The 18,914-nt window shown below is 35.9% G+C and overlaps 1 protein-coding gene across 15 annotated transcripts in view; it reads right to left on the bottom strand.

Moving 5' to 3' along the window:
* PARD3 (par-3 family cell polarity regulator) overlaps nt 1-18,914 on the bottom strand; it is a 659,680-nt gene that overhangs the window by 253,625 nt on the left and 387,141 nt on the right. For 8 of the 15 annotated variants that reach the window (XM_044228092.1, XM_044228102.1, XM_044228097.1 and 5 more), the window contains 5 exons: nt 16,105-16,230; nt 14,603-14,988; nt 10,375-10,514; nt 7,884-8,012; nt 5,506-5,544 (listed from right to left, as the gene is read on the bottom strand). In XM_044228092.1, the coding sequence (XP_044084027.1) occupies nt 5,506-5,544; nt 7,884-8,012; nt 10,375-10,514; nt 14,603-14,988; nt 16,105-16,230 (820 nt within the window). The remainder of the gene's footprint in view (nt 1-5,505; nt 5,545-7,883; nt 8,013-10,374; nt 10,515-14,602; nt 14,989-16,104; nt 16,231-18,914) is intronic. The other 7 variants (XM_044228095.1, XM_044228096.1, XM_044228104.1 and 4 more) reach the window with 1 other exon arrangement.

Genomic DNA, 18,914 nt, shown 5'->3' with positions numbered 1-18,914 from the left:
TGGACATTTTAACAATATTAATTCTTTAAACCCATGAGCACAGAGTATCTTTCCATTTATTTGCCTCATCTTCAACTTCTTTCACCAACGCCTTATGGTATTCCATGTTCAGATCTTCACCTCCCTGGTTAAATTTATTCCTAGTTATTTTATTCTTTTTGATGCTACTGCAAACAGGATTGCACTCTTAATTTTTTCAATGGTTTTCTCATTTTACCATGGGGTCATTATGGTAGCATTTACTTGATCTCCTATAACCATTAGTTAAATGAACCTCTTAATGACGATGCTTAATACCTAGCTCATTAAATTTCTAAATCAAGACTAAATCCTCTGAAGTTACCCTATCAAGATACCTCCTGATCTCCCAGGAGGTTCTCAAAGACTCCCCAGTGTATCCCTCCATTTCCCACAGGGAGAATCCACTAACTCTTTTGGGAATGCATTTTGAATTCATGACATTTAAGCTTATCTTATCTCTGTGCTCTCCTATCATCTCTAAACCATATTATTTTCTAAAGGCCTACTTTCATGTCATGACCCCGAAAAACGTTTAACATCATATTGTATTTTGACATGGATCCTACTCAAGTGTTCTTCTGGGGACTTCCTAAGCAGGTCTGTATTAGGCCTATTTGAAGCCAAGGAAGAAAATGGCACTTTGGTAAGTCAAGGCCGTATAGTCAGCAGGTAAATTCACTACACCTCACTGTGATGCTAATTTGATATGTCAACTCACAGGATGTTTTTGAATGAGATTCATATTTAAACTGATGAACTCTGAATAAACAGATTGCCCTCCACAACGTGGGCAGGCCTCATTCAATCAGTTACAGGCTAAATAAAAGAGAAAGACAACCTCCCTGAGGAAGAGGAGACTCTCTAGCTAACCCACTTCAGACTTTATCTGCTACACAGGCTCTCTGGGGGTCTGCAGCCTGCTGACTTACACCGCAGATGGGGACTCGGTGACCTCAACAATCACGTGATCCCAACTATTAAACTAAATCTCTTCTTGTATATGCACATATCCTATTAGTTCTGTTTTTCTGGGCACCACTGACTAGTACCCCATGTATTGTCTTGTCCTACCAGGACACCCATGCAAGATGCTTTATATTAAGGGAATAAACTTCTCAAAGGCAAAGGACCTCGTTCAGGACATGGAGCAAGTGATGTTGAGCCTGTGCTAAATAATTTGGCTATCTGTCCAATTTTGAATGGGTAATTTGAAACCAGAATTTCTAATCTTGAAAGAGGACTTCAACTATTTCCATTTTGACCTTTAATGGATTAAGTTCTTCTTTTCAGTTTACTTCTTAACTCAGGCAAAGACCCTGCCAGCAAAGCACACCCTGATGGGAGCTAAAACTACCACTTCAGGCAATAAGGACTCCCCTGATTCACCCAAGAGTCCAACACAATGATCAACCTGCCATTCACTGCCCACAGTTAGGTCAGTTAGGTTCTAACAGGAAGCCCGGAGGCCAAACAAAAGAAAGTCATGACCAGCTATTGAGAAAGTCAGAGGTGTGTCCTGGCAACACTCCAGAACAGAATCACAAGAACCTAGGTCAAACCAGACAGGCCCAAGATGGCTGACAAAGTAGGCTGGAAACCCCTGCCCAAATAAGGAAAAGGCTCAAAACCAGCTTCCAAGAAATCCATACCCAAGTAGTGAATATTCCACAACTGTCAATAAAGGACCCTACCCTTAGGGTCATGAGCTCACTCACTGGCCTTCTCACATCTGGAGAGTGTACTCTCACTTGAACAAACATTCCAGCTTCTGTCTCTGGCCTGCTGTATTGTGTCTGTCCTGTAATTCTTTCTCATAACGAGACTTAAAAGATTTGGGTGATCTTTGGAACAGACTGGGTTGAAGACTCAGGGCCCAAGTCTCCCCAGCTCACGTGGCAGTATGTGTGCGTACCAACCTTTGCTCCACATTCTCCTTCTATAAACCTGGAAGTATTTTCAGCACTTTGAAGACAGTCTTTGAGATATTATTAGTCCACTGTCTTTCCAGTGTTGGCCTCACTGAAATAAATTCTTTTCTTGTTTACCTACCACTCGTTTCTCTGCCTCTGGATCCTGTCAGCAGCAGGTAGCTGAAACTGGTCTGTTTGGACCCCAAGAGCTAGGTGCTCTGGCACCCTTTTGCCCCAGTTACAATCTCTCACTCTTATTAATTAAGATAATATTTAGAAGATGTACAGGAAGCTTCCATCTAATATATTCAAGAGGTCTACTAGTCATTGAACTTATTCGTGTATCTTAATGATGTGTTTTCAATTTCTCAGACTAAATCAGTTATGGGTCATTGTAATAATCAACCAAATAAACAAATTAATTGACTTTTATGACATATCTATTCTCAAGGTGCTTACAATTACCTAAAAGTTTAAATAATATCAGAGAATTTCAAGACTTGAATAAATTTAATGACTTGACCTCAAAAGGTACAATTAGAGGCAGAGGACCCAGGAAGTCATTTTTTTTAAATTTATAAATGTAACATGAAGCCTTTATTGTTTTTTAAGATTTTATTTATTTAAAAAAAAAAGATTTTATTTATTTATTTGACAGAGAGACAGCAAGAGAGGGAACACAAGCAGGGAGAGTGGGAAAGGGAAAAGCAGTCTTCCCGCCCAGCAGGGAGCCTGACAAGGGCTCTATCCCAGCACCCTGGGATCATGACCTGAACGGAAGACAGACGCTTAAGGACTGAGACACCCAGGTGCCCAACATGAAGCCTTTAACAACCCAAACGGTATTCTATTATATACAGAGGAAGAGCAGAAACAGAGGCAGATGTGAGAGGACATATTAAAAACAGGTAAACAAAAACAACAACAAAAAAGAAAACATTTAGAAAAAAAACAAACTGATTTCTGACTGAGCTTGGAAAAACTCTCATCAGAAAAAATTTCCATTTGTAATCAGAAATCAGACACACATACATATGTATATTTCTTCTTTTGTTAAGATGACTGAATTGTCATTTGCTGAACAAACTTTCTCATGAACACAGGAGGCTACTGGGTATAGGTAGTAGGCTGAAATGGACCTTGGAATTCTCAGTGGAATATGACATTTAAAGCCAATGCCACTTCTTACCCTCAGTGATTGAAAAGGTCAGGGCTAATCATCAATTTCCTCACCAGGACAGCCTAAATGTTTTGAAAGAACATGCCTATCTTTAGAGCTTATAGCATGATTTTCTAGCTCACGTTGTCCTGACTTCAACAGGTGCTAATTATGGGCACTGACACCTCACATAGTAGAAAATCCTCATATAAAATTGACTCCCCATAAACTGTACTAACAGCCTTACTGATAACATAAATAGTTGATTAACACATATTTTCTATGTTAAATATATTATTTGTTGTATTCTTACATTAAAATAAGCTAAAGAAAAGAAAATGTTATGAGGAAAGTCAAAGAGAAAACTACATTTACAATAAGGTACTGTTTCTATCCTAAATAAATAAATAAATAAAAATCCCCATGTAACTGGGCCCACACAGTTCAAACCCTTATTCAGGGTCAACTGTACTTTATGTGGGAAATCCTTCTGTTTTCCTAAAAGCTATAGGATGAGATCCCAACAATAAAGGGGTAGTTATTCACCAAGGGTCACAGTGCAGAATACTTCCCCCATTTAGCATTTATCTTTTCACTATATCATAGTATGGTTATTGCTATACAAAAACTTTCTATAGACAAATCTAAATCTATTTATCTAATGAACATCTTGGTTTTGCCATGCTTGGCCAGGCATTCACTAACCAAAGTTAACAGAGATTTTTCACATTTAAAAAAATCTATTTATTTATTTATTCATATTTTTGTTTATTTCTTGCATACTTTTTTCTTAATATGTTTTCATAATTTTTAAGGTTTAATTCCAGAACCAATTGGGATTTATTCTGGTGTATGGTGAGAAAAAGAAATCTAACTTTTTAAAATGGCTAATTATTTTAAACATGAAATAAACCATGCTTTACAACTATTTGGAAATGCTGCCTTTAACATACATGCATATATATACATCAGGTCTATCACTGTTAATGTGTTCAAGTGTTCTCTTCATCTATTCCCATAAAAATATCATGCTACCTTAAGTGTTTTGACTTTACAGTATATTTTGCTATCATTATGACCTATAAAATACTATGAATCACACTTGTGCCCAGGTTAAATTCTCTAAAAATCTATCTAATTTCCCCTTTGCTTCCAACCTATCCACCATACACATATGCAAATACCATTTTGATTTTGATTAGTTATCATTGCCCAACTTTTTTAATGGACAAAAACTAAGACCATAAATTTTCTACAACCCATACTTATGAATGTATAATAATATTCTCAAGACTGTTTACCCGATTTTCCTGAGGTCTGATTTGTCACCCATGTTTATATTTATGGAATATTTTAAAATAACATTTTATTTATTAGGTTCAAAGCTGTCCATAAATGTGGAAAGAGAAACCAAACCTATTAAATATGCTATTCAAATTCTTCATATTCTAATATTTTGTCCACTTAATGTGACAATTTTTAGAAAAATACATACTAGCATCACCCACCGTAGATATGGTTGTTAAATTTTCCCACTACTTATAAGAGTCTGGGATATATTTTTATGCCTTGTTGTTTGATGTATAAAGGATTGAAACTATTAGAATTTCTACTGGATATTATATGTCAATATAAAACACCCTCTCTTTTCACCCCATGCTGAGCCTCCACACTGAAACCATATTTTTCAGAGACTGATACACTAACATGGCAATTCTTATTTTTATTACATTAACACTGCCTGTAGAACTCAACTTACTCCTTTATTTCTAGTCTGTATTAGAATTTGTCTCTTTAACAGGACACAACTAGGTTTGCATTTTAATCGAAGCTGTGAGCAGTTACTTTTATTAAGAGAAATTACTCCATTAGAATGTGCTATAATAACTCATAATAAAATACTTATAATAACTGTAAGTTATTATGACAACTAATATGTTGTGCCTAATTACTGACATATCACTTTGTTTTTCCTGCATATGATATACTGTTACTATGCTTTCAGGCCTCCCTATTTTCCTGTGCCTGAATCAAGTTTTCTTTTTTACTTTTTTTTCCTCTGTAGCCACTTACAATGTAACATTTCACAACTCATAAAGCCTTTTATATTTATGTCAAACTACTACACTTACCAACTTTCCGTCCCTCTTACTGTGAAGGTGACAGGAAACTACTCTAATGTCTCCCTCTCTTCCATCCCTGTCTATCCAAAAGTAATCAGGAAACATTCTCCATCTGTGGTAATAGCAATAAGTCAGCTTAAGATGAGACCACTTTGGAATTTAATGAACCTACGTAGTTATCTATTATGAGCCAGGAAAAGGGAGGACAAGTAACTTCATATTTAATTAGTCAGAAGTTAGTTCCATTTATCTTTCCAACATCTCTGCACCCTGCAAAAGACAAAGCTCTTACCGTTTCTTTTGGAATCTGCATCTGGCTTGGCTCTGCATTCTAGAAGAATTGAAGAAAAATATAAATACAGACTGACCAAAGCCATCTTCAACACACAGGGACACAAAGCTTGACTTTAAAGGAAATTTTGTTGGTTCTTAAAACCCACGAAATATACAGAGGGTGATTATGTTATGGATGATGGACGACTCTGTCTTCCAAACTTCCACTGATGTGGTTGTATTATCTTCTATGTGTGCGGGTGTGTGTTTTAAGAGAAGTTTCTGATGTAAATTTTTACTTGCTCACTCACAGTATATCATGACTTTATTATTTGGAGGAAAACAAATGTCACCAGACTAGGCTCTCTATTCATGGCACTGTTTCTAATTTTGTTTTGTTTTTTTTAATTCCCCAACTACATCTAAGTTATAAGGTATATTATAATTTGATAGCTACACTAGATAATAAGTCTGAAACACAAGCATTATACTTTAAAATATTACACAGAAATGTGAATTTTTATCACATATTATAGAATTTTTATCACATATTATAGATATTATAAATATCACATATTTATCACATATTAATTACATAGATATTTAAAAGGCTGATTTATAAAAGAGGCATGTACTGGTAACAGTATTTTGTTTTAGACAGAGAATTTTAACACAGAGACCCCAAACAGAGGAAAGGAGTTTTGTTAATTGGATTCAAAGATCATTTTAAATGCACCCCCTCCCCTTTAAGTTTTCAGAATTTTAGTCTTTGAAATCTTAAAAAGCAGCTGCAACATGAATAATAGACTGACGGGCTACTGGCTCACTCCTTAATGAAAAGCTCACAAGCAATAAATTAAATAACCAAGGGAAAAAAAACTAGGCAGCAGAAGGGGAAAACAGAAGCCTGGAAGATCAAAATTGGACAAGAAGAACCTGAATAACCTTAAGCTGGCTGGATGCTGGCACCGAGTCTAGGAAGGGCTACTGACGAGCAGTGTCGAAGCTCTGGCAATCTGATGATGCTAACTACTACCCAGGCTAAGATATACTGAGAAAGAATTAAAGCTTCATCAAATCACATCTAAAGCTTAGTATTTTTTTTTTAAGGGCTCATTTACAATTTAATAGAGACATCTCCAGATTTAGGATCAGGTGGCATTTGAAGCACGAAATTGGATAACAGTGGGGGGAAAAGGGAAAACCGAATTTAAATTGGGAAATAAGGCATTCAACGTTTTAAAATAGAAATAAAGACGTTTTTATAATTTTCAAAATCTACTTAAAACACAAGCATTCGGCAATGCTTTCCTACCACAATTGGAAATTCCATGAAATGACAGTAAATTTGTGCAACCAGGGAATAGGGTATTTCTACATTGAAACATATCTGGCTCACAACAAAAGGAAAATTTTATTAACCACAACACATCCACCTTGAAATATTAGCCTAAGAAATTTAGGACACTAGGACAAGTCTGGGAACTGTGCCCCTAAAACCTTGCCACTCCAGTATATACGAATTAATTGTTGCTTAAAGCTAAAAGCGGACTGAAAGAGATGTCAAACGCTCTAAAATGGCCCAACTAAAATCTGTTTTGAAATATTTAAAATACCACTTGTACTGGAAATAAAACAATTTTCTTAACATCAAAAGATAAAAGCGATTCCTCCAATTATGTTGTTTTTACATAATAAATGAAACCTGGCACTTCTTGCAGAAAAACATTCAAACTATGTCAACTTAGTATACATATTTCATTCACACCAATAGTATGTAAATACCTCTTATATTTAGACATACTGATGCACATTTAAAAAATAAAATGAACTGCAAACAAATGCCTTTTAATTTCTTCTATGTCATTTCAAATAATGTCAATATTAGTAATTAACGGCCATGGGGCTTATTACCACTCAGGTCTCCTTACTTTCAATCGTAATACTCTAATTAAGGTATTCCTTTTCATACAACAGTAAGCAAGAAGCTTTACTTGGCTTAGCTAGATTACTATGAAAATCTGAAATATGAACATTTGTCGTATGTAGTGGAGAAGATGGCAAGTTTTCAACAACAGCCTTTGAAGTGACAGTTATGAAATAATCAACGTCTCTGTATTCAATCAGTCCATCTGAAAGCGTTCACTAATAAACATTTGCTGTCCTAGAAAATATCCTTGCAATTTGATTTTTATAATCAAATTGGATTATGGATATCTATCTTCAAAACTGAGCGAATATAAGAAAAGAATGCTTATACTAAGTTAAGGCTGAAAAAAATATAAAATATAGAAACTATTTGGAAAATGTATTGATAAACATTGGCCATCAGGTGGCTAGCCCAGATCCCTGGCTCATGTGCATCAGAAATCTTTCATATGCTCTAAATTTACACACCAGTTCCCTTGGGTGGAAGGCATCTTCTTGGCGAAAGACCAGGAGGCTCACAGTCCCTTCCATCTTGGTGCTTCGCAACAGGGAAACGACTTCCTCTTGGGATTTGCCTGCTATATCTACTCCATTTACCTGAAAACAAATAAAAAGTTTTCAGCTGCAATGCTGTGCAAACATATGACAGAAGAAAAGACACACATCCTAGAATGTACCATGTCTCCTACAGAGCACAGCGCATTTCGTGGGAAATTCTGCCATGATCTGGCAACCATCAGGCTGTTGTAGCTAATAAGGAAACATAGCCTAGGTATCTAGAAATGAGACGGGAAGTGGGAAATCTTTTAGCGCTATTAGTAAGCCAAAAGCCACAGTCACCAGAGTATTAACAAGTAACCAGTAATAAACAAATATATCTATATTATTATGTTAACACAAAATTTAATGGCTTTGGACTGAGATATCTTGATGGTGTTATGTATCATAGATGATCTTATACCCAAACCAAAAGGTGTTGCTGTTAGAGAAGAAACACACTAAAAGTATTTTGGTAAAACTTACAATGAAATTTTACTGAAACTTATAAAGACAATTTTTATCCCTAAAGACACACATTAAAGAAGAGTGCAAAATAATAATATTTGTGGAGGAGTAGCAGTATTTTGAGGTAGTAATACCTCAATATTTTTCGGTATTTTTAAGAGAATCCTACAAAAGATAGAGAGAGAGAGAGATTTGAAATAACCAATTTCTGGGGAATCTCATTATTTTTACCTTTAGGAGGAACAATAACATTATCAGAAAGCACTATATATTTAAAAAAAATAAGAGTGCAAATTTCTTTTAAAACCTATTTGGTAGTATTCATTTTAGAGAAAAATAACATTTTGTCCACGGCAATAAAGTATATTATTTAAATTGTGATATCAAAATTACCCTTAGTTAAAATACGTTTTGGGACCTTTCCCTCTCTACTAAAAAACATCTTCTACTGCTCAGTGTACTACTATTTAAGTGATTGCACAAAACTGATAAGTAATAACAGGTTCAAAGAAATGAAAAATTTCTAGATTTAAAAAAAAAAAAAGAGTGACTTGATACTTTAAGTGTGCTTCCAAATATAGAGATGCTCAGAAAAACTGCCCATAAAACTGTTGACGTTGTGTCGATACAACTACAGATACTAGAAAGTTAGGTTTAAGATGTGCAAAAATGTAGTTTCAAATAAAGAAGATAGCTACAGAAAATAGAGCCTAACTCTGAAGAAACAGAGGTTTTAGGCTCTTCCCACTGCTCAAAAAGAAAAACAAAAGCCTTTGTAATGTGTTGAAAGTAAATTATGGGAGGAAAGAGGACGTGGGGCTGGTGCCAGAAAGAGGAGGACAGACATGTTTTGGACTCAGAGGCAAAGACAACGACATTCAAGTCCCAGCTGAGCCTCCTACTACATCAAACAAGCTACAACGGCAAACTTGGCTCAATTCTACTCAATTTATGCCCCAAGGACAAGTGGCCCTTTCTGGAAACAACACTCTAAACATAATTTATACCAAATCTTTCCTTCTAGTTAGCCTCTATCAGTGCCCCTTTAAAAAATGGTATCACAAGAACAGGACACAAAGGAAAAGAGCAAGATTTAAGAAATCTAGGCCCAATATGTAGCCACAGAAAAATCTGGAAGGCAATCCACTTCTCCATTACTTCTCAAGAAATCTTTAGGAGAGCTCAATCTAGGGAATTCAAAACCATGTATGAAGCTACAAGTAAAGAAGAAAGGGTAATGCCACAAAAATGTAGTTTAACATCAGTGTTTGAATACTAGTTAATAATTAGGAAAGGCGGTATCTGCTGCTAAAAATAGACACTTTTTTTCCGAAGAAAACACTAAGAAAAGCAACTGATCTATTTTTCTCAATCTTTCTTCCTTTTACTTCTACATACATAAGCAATCACACACACAGAAATGTCTAGGTATGTTTATGCATGTCTGAGATGGCCTCAAAGACCAATGAACCGAAACTCATGAGGTACGGAAAGGAAATTTTTTTTTCTGACATCTGATTTTTATGTCTCAATTCATTCTCCATGCTGCCATTTCAAAATTTCCTCTCATCAAGACACACTGTTTTCATTTACTTCGTTTGTCTCTGTTCTGATTACAAAGTAGATATCATTTCTATATTGCCAGACATAAATTTGAAGCCATCTAGAAATAGAACCTAACAGACACTGTACTTACATAATGACAAATGTTATGTTACCTCATAAACCGAATGTCTGAGTAACTAAAAATTTATGAGTACACTCAATGAAAAGATATTTCTCATCAAATAACATGGAAACAAGTTGAAGTAAAGCAGAAATACACTGCTTTATGATGCACACTTCTAACATATATAATTTAACTTCATATTTATGAAGAGGTGAAAAAGAACTGGCCCCTAAAAATGAAAGTTCTTAAGAATTATGGAACTTTCGACTTAGAGAAGGCACTCACCTCTATAAGTCTATCTCCTGCCTTGAGTCGGCCATCCTGGATGGCAGCCCCTCTCGGGAGGATGTTTTTCACATAAATTGGAGCTGAGCCACCTATTGTTACATCTCGGGAAGTGATGCTGAATCCCAAGCCTTCTGTACCTACACAGAGAACGACAACAGAAAACGTAAATAAAATGAGATACCTTGAATTTCACAGGTGTATGGTACAGAAAGGTTTTGTTATTCTCTTCCTCGGCTTGACATTTTGTAATTTTCACAATGGCCTACATTGCTTTCAATACTTCCGAAGTCTGAATAGCTCTCCCAAGACAAACTAAATCAGGGAAGATTTAAATGGCTATATACCAAAATTCTTTAAGAAGAAATGGGAATCTAGTCCAAGACAGATGAAAGGTAGTATACCAATACAACTGCCAAAAGTTTTAAATTGGTCAAAATGTTTGATGTGAAATAAACTTAATATCTCCATGTGGAAAAAAATTCTGTTAAAACCCACAGTACCTCAAATATCAATTAATATTGTGTAATCATGGTATCCAGATTTAAAGGGTAGGAAAAGGAGCGAGGAAAGAGAAAATGGTCAGGAAGACAGAAAAGAAATAGCGAAAAAAGAGATTTTTCTAGATAACAGAACCTCCCAATACTATAATTAGAACAATTTACTTAAAGGATGAACCATATTATATTTGCCTAGTTCTCTTCTATTTACCTTAATCTTAACATGTATATTTCTCAACCAATAAATCAATTGTAAAAATAAAAAATAAATAAATAATAAAAAAACAAAGGCAAATTACCCAGGGAAGACACCACCTCATATTGTAGCTACCAAGTGTAAGGACCATGATATTATGTTTAAAGATACTAAAATCAATAAGGCATTTACAGATCACTGTGCTGGTCTGCATAATTTCAATTTTAGGTTCTTCAGCAGCTTTCTTGACAGGCACTCATAAGTGCGATGCAGTATAGAAAACAGTTACATGTTATTAGAACTGACACACAACAAGCCAAAATGAGCCAAGAAAAAAATGTCAAGACCATAACAATTTCTAATGAATCACAGCATTTTTATAACACTTCTAATAATGATTAATTTCTACCAGACCTTTTTAAAAAATTACTCTTTAGGATCTTAGGTTCCATTTCAGTCAAAATGACAGTAGGAAATACTTGCTCATGTGGGAAAAACAGAGGGTTACATAAAGGTGAAAAATCTATGAAAGGATACATTAATTTGATGCAGCACTCAGTATAAAACTAGAAGCAAGAGTATAAATCTGTAAGTAAATAAATATAGGCAAGTAACTGAATGAAAATGTGGGTTAAAGAAGAAGTATAAAGTTGATATGAAGAAACCACCCCAGAATTATACGTGTAGCAAAACCTACCGTATATATTCTCAAGTTCAAACAAAACATTCATTTACTTTGAGTCTGAAATCAGTTTAATATGCCTGGACTGTTAATTTCTTGAGTCTTCTGTGCTGAAGACTTGAATGGCATCTTGTCTATATGAAATTTTCCTAATTATTCTGCTGGGAGTTTTCCATATGTCTCTGTGCTTTCATGAAACTCTAATGACTTGCAATAACATTTATTAAGAAAGAATTCTAAATTATTCCTTTGCAATATTAATTTTTATGAACTACAAAGACTGATTGTTATATGAACCTCAATACTATTAAAATATCAGCAATAACCCCTAAATCTGTAAGCTAAAAGTTCAGGCAATGACCTTTAAAAGAAAGATAAATAGATATCAATTTTCATTTAGCAAAGCCAACAAAACATTTTGCACTGACTGAAACAGATTACTGACCTTCTCTTCTGACTTTATTAAAAAGCTAATTTCTACAAAAGAGCAGGCTATCTGAGAATGGAAAATGGCAATAAATATTAAGAAATCATAATTATGAAAGCAAGTATATAAGGGCTATTCTATTTTGTCATGTTTCCTAAATTAGGCTTTCTAAACTATGCCTAAGAATCATTATCATGAAGTCTTCTCCGTTTAGCACATAGAACTGCTATCAGTTTATGAAAGAACTGTCATTCAAAGCATGTCAGCTCACTCTGAACTTTGCTTAAAGTTCAACATGGACACATCCTATGTTCTTCATGTACTTCATTAAAAATGTTACATGTAACAACTGTAACTGGTAAAAATCTTATGTTAGCTACAATGAAAGCTGGTTCAATTCTCATACAATCATTATTATTAAAATAACCGTCTTCAGTACTGATCAAAGAGAATCAGCATTCTTCACTCTTACGTATCATAAACTTATTTTTCATATAAAGTATTTGTAAGTATTGACAGAATGTACAGTTGGTTTCTACCTTTCGTCACACATTCTCAAAGTAAATTAAAATCAAGATAGAGCTATGAGGATACTCAAAAGTCAGAAAAAATGTTTAAAAGAAAACCAGTTTCCACTTTTCTGATCTTGATGATTGAGCACAGTCTTTCTCAATTAGCTATGTCAGTGTAACCTATCTTTAAAAATGCTACTAAAATAAACTGTTAATTTCTGCATTTAAAAGAATTCCTCTCTTAATGGCAAGTCAAATTTCACTTCATTTAAAAGTTCATATTGTATCCTAAGTTGTTAAAATATAATTGTGTAAAAAACTGTAATTAACTAAATAAATACGCCTGTTAGTGTAAAAGGGCAAAGATATTTACGAACTAATATCTTTATGACAATGGCCAAGTAAAATATTTTTCCTCCATTGAGAGATCCCAAGCAGAATTTTATTTTTTCATACAATTCCATTTGTGGTTCTTACTGTGTTTCTGCTTAAAAACAAGGGCCTGTCATTTGATTAGGGAAAGAAGATAGGATCTGATGCTTATCTCATTTAGGAATTAACAAAGCTAAAAGAGGTTTATGCTGACATAACTCTGCATTTGTAAGAGGTTTCAAAAATGGAGTAAAGCTGTCAATTCCTGATCATGTCAACCAAGTATTTGGAGCTTAAAAGTCAGTAACCAGAAATAAGGAGTTTGTGGTTCATGTAAAGTTCAATGAAAGAATATGATTAGAAAGGAAATAGGAATCTCAGAGTTTACAACCTTGTAAACCCTACTCCAAATGGAAAGAACGGTCTAAATGTCAGGATATGGAAAATGTTCTCGTAACAATCTGCTGCCAACGCCATGTGACTTGAGGAAATCACTCAACCTCTCTTGGATGCATTTTCACCTAACTATAGGAGTTGGCTGAGCTCATAAAAAGAGAAATATTCTTTATGACACCATTTTGAAAGAGACAATTTTAAAATATGTATCAGAATCCCAGCTAAAATGGATGATTAACAGCAAAAGTGTAACCCAGTGCCTGGAGGGGACGGTGTTCTGAAATCAGAAAATCAAGCCAAGCAGTCTGCTTTGAGCTGTCAAGAACAAGATGGAAAAGCATGCTTCTGGTACACAGTCTGTTGAAAGGATACTTAAATAAATAAATTGATATTAGGTGTACATAGTAAAGATTTAGCAAGGTCCATCAGAATTTCCCTTGTCATCTTAAGGAAGGAAAGCAGTGTAAAAGTCTTGGAAAGTAGCAGACAAGGAGCCACCTGCTGGGTGAAATTACTTTCTACCATGAACCACTGACAGCTTCAAATCAATCCAACACTTGCCCTTACCAAAATGATGGGGTTAAAATGGAGGAGCGCTAATGTCCTCTTTGAGAGCTATGTCTGGACATCAAGTGGTGTGATCAAAACAGTCAAGTCCTCGCTCTTGTTTCGGGTTGAACAGTATATCTTAAAACCAATTTCCTCCTTTACCAAAAATTTTTACCACAGTAGAAACTGCTACCTTCTTCACAGAAACTTATTTTTAAAGCCTTATTTACTCTGAATTTCATACTTTAATTCTCACATAGCAAAATGAATCTGAAAAGCATAAAAACTGCAATTTTAAATACTTTAAGTCATTGTATCAGTTCTTTCCTGTAATAACAGGATAGCTATTTGATTTTTAAAATAAATTCCATAGGGACACCTGGGTGGCTTAATCGGTTAAGCGTCTGCCTTCAGCTGAGGTCATGATCCCAGGGTCCTGGGATTGAGTTTCCACACTGGACTCCCTGCCAGCAGAGAGTCTGCTTCTCCCTCTTTCTCTTCCCTTCTATGTCTTTCTCTTTCAAATAACTAAAATCTTTAAAATAATAAAATAAAATTTAAAAATTCCATGAAACAAAACAAGGTGGGTCATACCTTTCTTCAGCTGGATATTAAGCCTCTTGCCTATTTTTTTGGTGTTATAACCACTGCTTACGTTTGTACTAAATACATTTTGCGGTGCTGGGGCCGGAGCTGACGGCGGTTTTCCGGATGGGTGTGTACTCTGAGGTAGAAGTCGGGGGTGAGAGTCTATGGGCTCGGACGGGGGGTTCGGTCTGGGAGCTCTCTGCAGGGCCGAAAGTCCTGCACTATGCATGCTCCTGTTGTCGATATACTGGCTGTCCGGACTGAAGCGACTTGAATAGTAATTGTTCTTCTCACTTTGGGATAGTTGTTCATACTGCTCTTTATTTGCTGCAGGAACCACATGGAACCAAATGATGGGTGTACACATGGCTTGGCGAAACATATGTTGTGCTCTGGGTTTGAGAAAGAATGGAAAATTAGCAAACTGAGACTGGCAGCCTAGAAGATATTATGAGCTTAATGACGTATGCTAATTAAGCAATGAGAACTGACAGACTTTGTTGAAAATGAAAAACAAAATTCTAATATCCCATTTATCAATCAAGTTTGCGAGCTCTGACAGAAGCATCGCTGTTTCTCCAAATATACATTTCTCGTTCTCTTAATAAAAATTACAAAATTATCTGTAACTACAGATAAAATATTGTGCTCTCAATCACAAATTATTAAGTAATAGTTTTAAGTACAACAGAGGTACTATAATTACAACAGGAAGAGAAATTAAATACAGTCTTCTCTTCACATCATCATCCAATACATTTAAGAAGTAACTACATTTTATTACATGGGACCACTTGAGTTTTTAAAGAAATAAATATACTTAGAAAACTAGAGAAATCAGCTATCCATCATCAGCAACACGAGCCAAGTCTGTGTATGCAAAATTCTCAAGAACACCAGGATGGCCTCAGGGACTCATAATGTGTCAAGTTTTGGTCCCGGTGCACTTCCAGGAGCAGCCTGAGAACCTGCTACACCTCGCGTGGGTTCCCTACTCAGATCCTACACAAAGTCCTTCTGATTTCTGCTCATTCTTGCCTTGTTTGATAGACACCGGACAACCTTCTTCTTTCCAACTGCACAGGGACTTGAATCAGGACAAAGAAAATCTGAGTAGACCACACACTACGGTTCAAAGGAGCTTTCCCTGCTTATTCATATGGGGAGTCATTACGTGCAATGAAGTTGGAAATGTGAGGTAAAGTATAATAAAACCTAGCATGCTGGCAAATTTTCCAAAAGTGAGGAAGTAGCAAAACTGTGAAGTCTAAAAATTGTGCCCGTAATATTTTAAGAAGCGCCCTGTCAGTCGGAGGGCATTTTGAAATACAGTGTAATGGTAGTAATTACCTGGAGTTTGATTAGATTTTTAAAAGCCAGGTAATGACAGAAAATACTCCTCTCTGGTATAAAGACAGAGACGCAGACATGTTGTTTGGGGCATTTCAGCGGACCGCACTCTCTCACGCCGAAAGCAAGAGACAGCGGTGCAGACAACATGCACTTACTGTTCAAATCTTCTGTTTCGAAGGTCGCCATCGTTAATCCTGACAATGCAATCATTCTCATGAAAGAGTTTTTCTTGTTCAGCTTTACCACCTTTCTCCAATCGCTTTACTAACAACCCCAGGGTTCTGGAACATTAAGAATGCAAATCATTACACACGTAGTATTTCCACCATGCACAATGCCCTCCTGTTTTAATGCTGGTATTATATTTACAAAGACTTCCTGATAACGGAGCGCATTAAGTTGTTATTAATACATTTGAAAATCACACCAACACCGAAAGCACAACAGTATAAATGAACTGCAGCAAGGAAGCCCCTCGATAAATGAAAGAAATTGTTTCTGGGGGTCAGGATTCTGTTTCCGAAACAAACCGTGTCCTTCTGTCTCTGCTTCGAACTGCTTCGGACAGAGCTCGTCTGATGGTTCAGTGGACATAGCAGTGTGCAGCAGAGCTGAACGTGTGGTTGTGGACAGCTCTGGCAGTTTTCTGTTCTAAGCCAGCTGGGACGCAGCTGACAACAACCCCATCTCCCCGTGAGAGCACAGGTAACCAGGAAAGGTTAACCTCAGCGCACTGTACACAGGCGAAGAAAAACAGCAAAGTTTCCAATCTGGGCATCTGTATTTGATGGTGCCTAATATTCTGAATTTCAAAACTTGTTAGGTTTCCCAAAAGTAAAAAAATTGTTGCCATTATTCCCATTTGAAGACAAATAGGAGAAAGCCAGGGACAGGTTCAAATGTCAATGGTTCAAATCCTGTCAATGTGTGCTCCAAATGAAGGTCGAAAGGAAAGCCCCAACAAACTTCTAGAGACCAATAAGGAGAAAAAAGGCAAAAATTATCCACGTACCCAGTCTAGAATACTAAGGTCTTGCCTGAGAGAAAGAACATTCTAGATACCCTGGGACAAGCAGCAAACATTATGGGACCACAGGAATCCTTACCTAGTTCTGGTGCTGTGACTAACTTAACAGCTAACATAAATTCTACATGATGAGCCTGTTAAAAATTGTTATGAATCTATTTGGGGCCTGTCCAAAGCTTAGATTTTTCTTTCATAATCCTAATATTTAGAGATAACATTCATATAGATACTCAAATTTAGAATCCTGTCAAAATTAAAGTTGGAAGATATTTCCTATTTAGCCCAGATATGGATATATATCTTCCAACAGAATACACTTTGCCGTGTCCTATATAGGCTTTCCGGTTTAAAAAAAAAAAAAAAAACTACCCAAATAGCTTCTTCTTTTAGATGTTTACAGTTCTGGGGCCATTCATCTCACTCCTCCATAACTGTTATGCATGTACACACCTTCTCTCTACTAGTGCACTGTAAGCTCCTAGAAGAGAAGATGGGATTCACCAATGCACACTCAAGCCCATAACTAGTAGCAAGGTCTCAACAGACCAACACAGAGTTACTTTAGCTGAGGCAAACAAATCTCTTGTTTCTAACAAGATTTTGCAAAATAGAATACAAGCGAAAGGAAATTTAGATCCAGATCCTTTTTTTCAGACAGATGTTAATTATACCAAATATATGATTGGACTGAAATCAACAGACCCGAGAGCGAGGGTCTTTTTCACTTGTATTCCTGCAAACTTAAATTTGTTTCTTTCACGAAGAGAGTCATTTTTTAACTTCATTTTAAGTTTTAGTATTAAGTATAGTACAACACGTTTTACTAAGGTCAAGTCCACCAACTTGCAAAAATAATTAGAGGAGATAATACTTAAATCACCTTTTGAAATGACGCCATTTGAGGATCAATACCTACTAATGTATAGTGTGTGTGTGTGTATACACACACACACACACATATATAGTATATAGTATTGTAGAGTCTATACATCTTAGTGACTGGTAAAAAACATTACAACATAGGTGATTTTTGGTTACCCACTACCATGTATTGGAATTAAACAAACATAAAAATCCTCTCAGCTCAAAGGTAAGAACAAAGTACACTAACGCAGCTGCATGAGCAACTTCACACTGTCAGAGTCGTACGTGAAAGAAAGCGATCCCACACAATACACCACCAAAATTAAGTTACTGGTAAAATGTCATCATGCCCACGACCTTCTCCCTACACGTCCCTATTGTGTAAGTGTGTTTCTACGTGTCATGGATTAAGTGTCCCGTGAGAGGAATCGAATTATTAAGAAACATCAAGGATTCTGCTGAATGAGAAAAAATAATCTGAGAAGGCAAATTAAATCATAGTTTTTGACAGTGTGGGAAACAGAAGGCATCTGGCCACTTCACCATCAAAGCGACCACGTAGAAGGACCACGTTCAAGGAAACGAAGGCCCGGCCAACCACAGGCACTCACAGCACAAGCAGACACGTGGCACCACCCCTGTGGCTAAAGCTACCTCATCGGACCAAGAGTGCTGTTTGGAGCGCACGCATTCAATGCGCAGCAGAAGCAGGCCTTACTAAGAGTCACTCCAGTTAAGTAGCTAGTTTTAAATTGCTGAAATCATGAGCGTTTCTCAGTAACATTACAGTCTTATCCCTGCAATCTTAAAGTGATGAATAACGATTATGCTTTTATGTATTCTGAAATATTTTATGTATTCTAAAATAGCCTACAGAATACTTTGAGAGAGACATATATATATGTATATATACATCCATGCATATAGAGACAATAAGAGACAAAGACAGACCATGTTTAATGAAAATTACTCACTTAACTAGTACTGAAAATTTGTTTAAATTTGTAAATTTACCCCAGATAGATCTTTTCAGTATTTATCACAGTTTAAAATAACATAACCTGAAAATATGTA

Source organism: Neovison vison, chromosome 12, assembly GCF_020171115.1.
Source record: "Neovison vison isolate M4711 chromosome 12, ASM_NN_V1, whole genome shotgun sequence".
In the NCBI taxonomy this organism is placed as follows: Eukaryota; Metazoa; Chordata; class Mammalia; order Carnivora; family Mustelidae; genus Neogale; species Neogale vison.
Note: the sequence above shows the minus strand (reverse complement) of the source record. Positions and strands in the feature narration are given on the sequence as shown.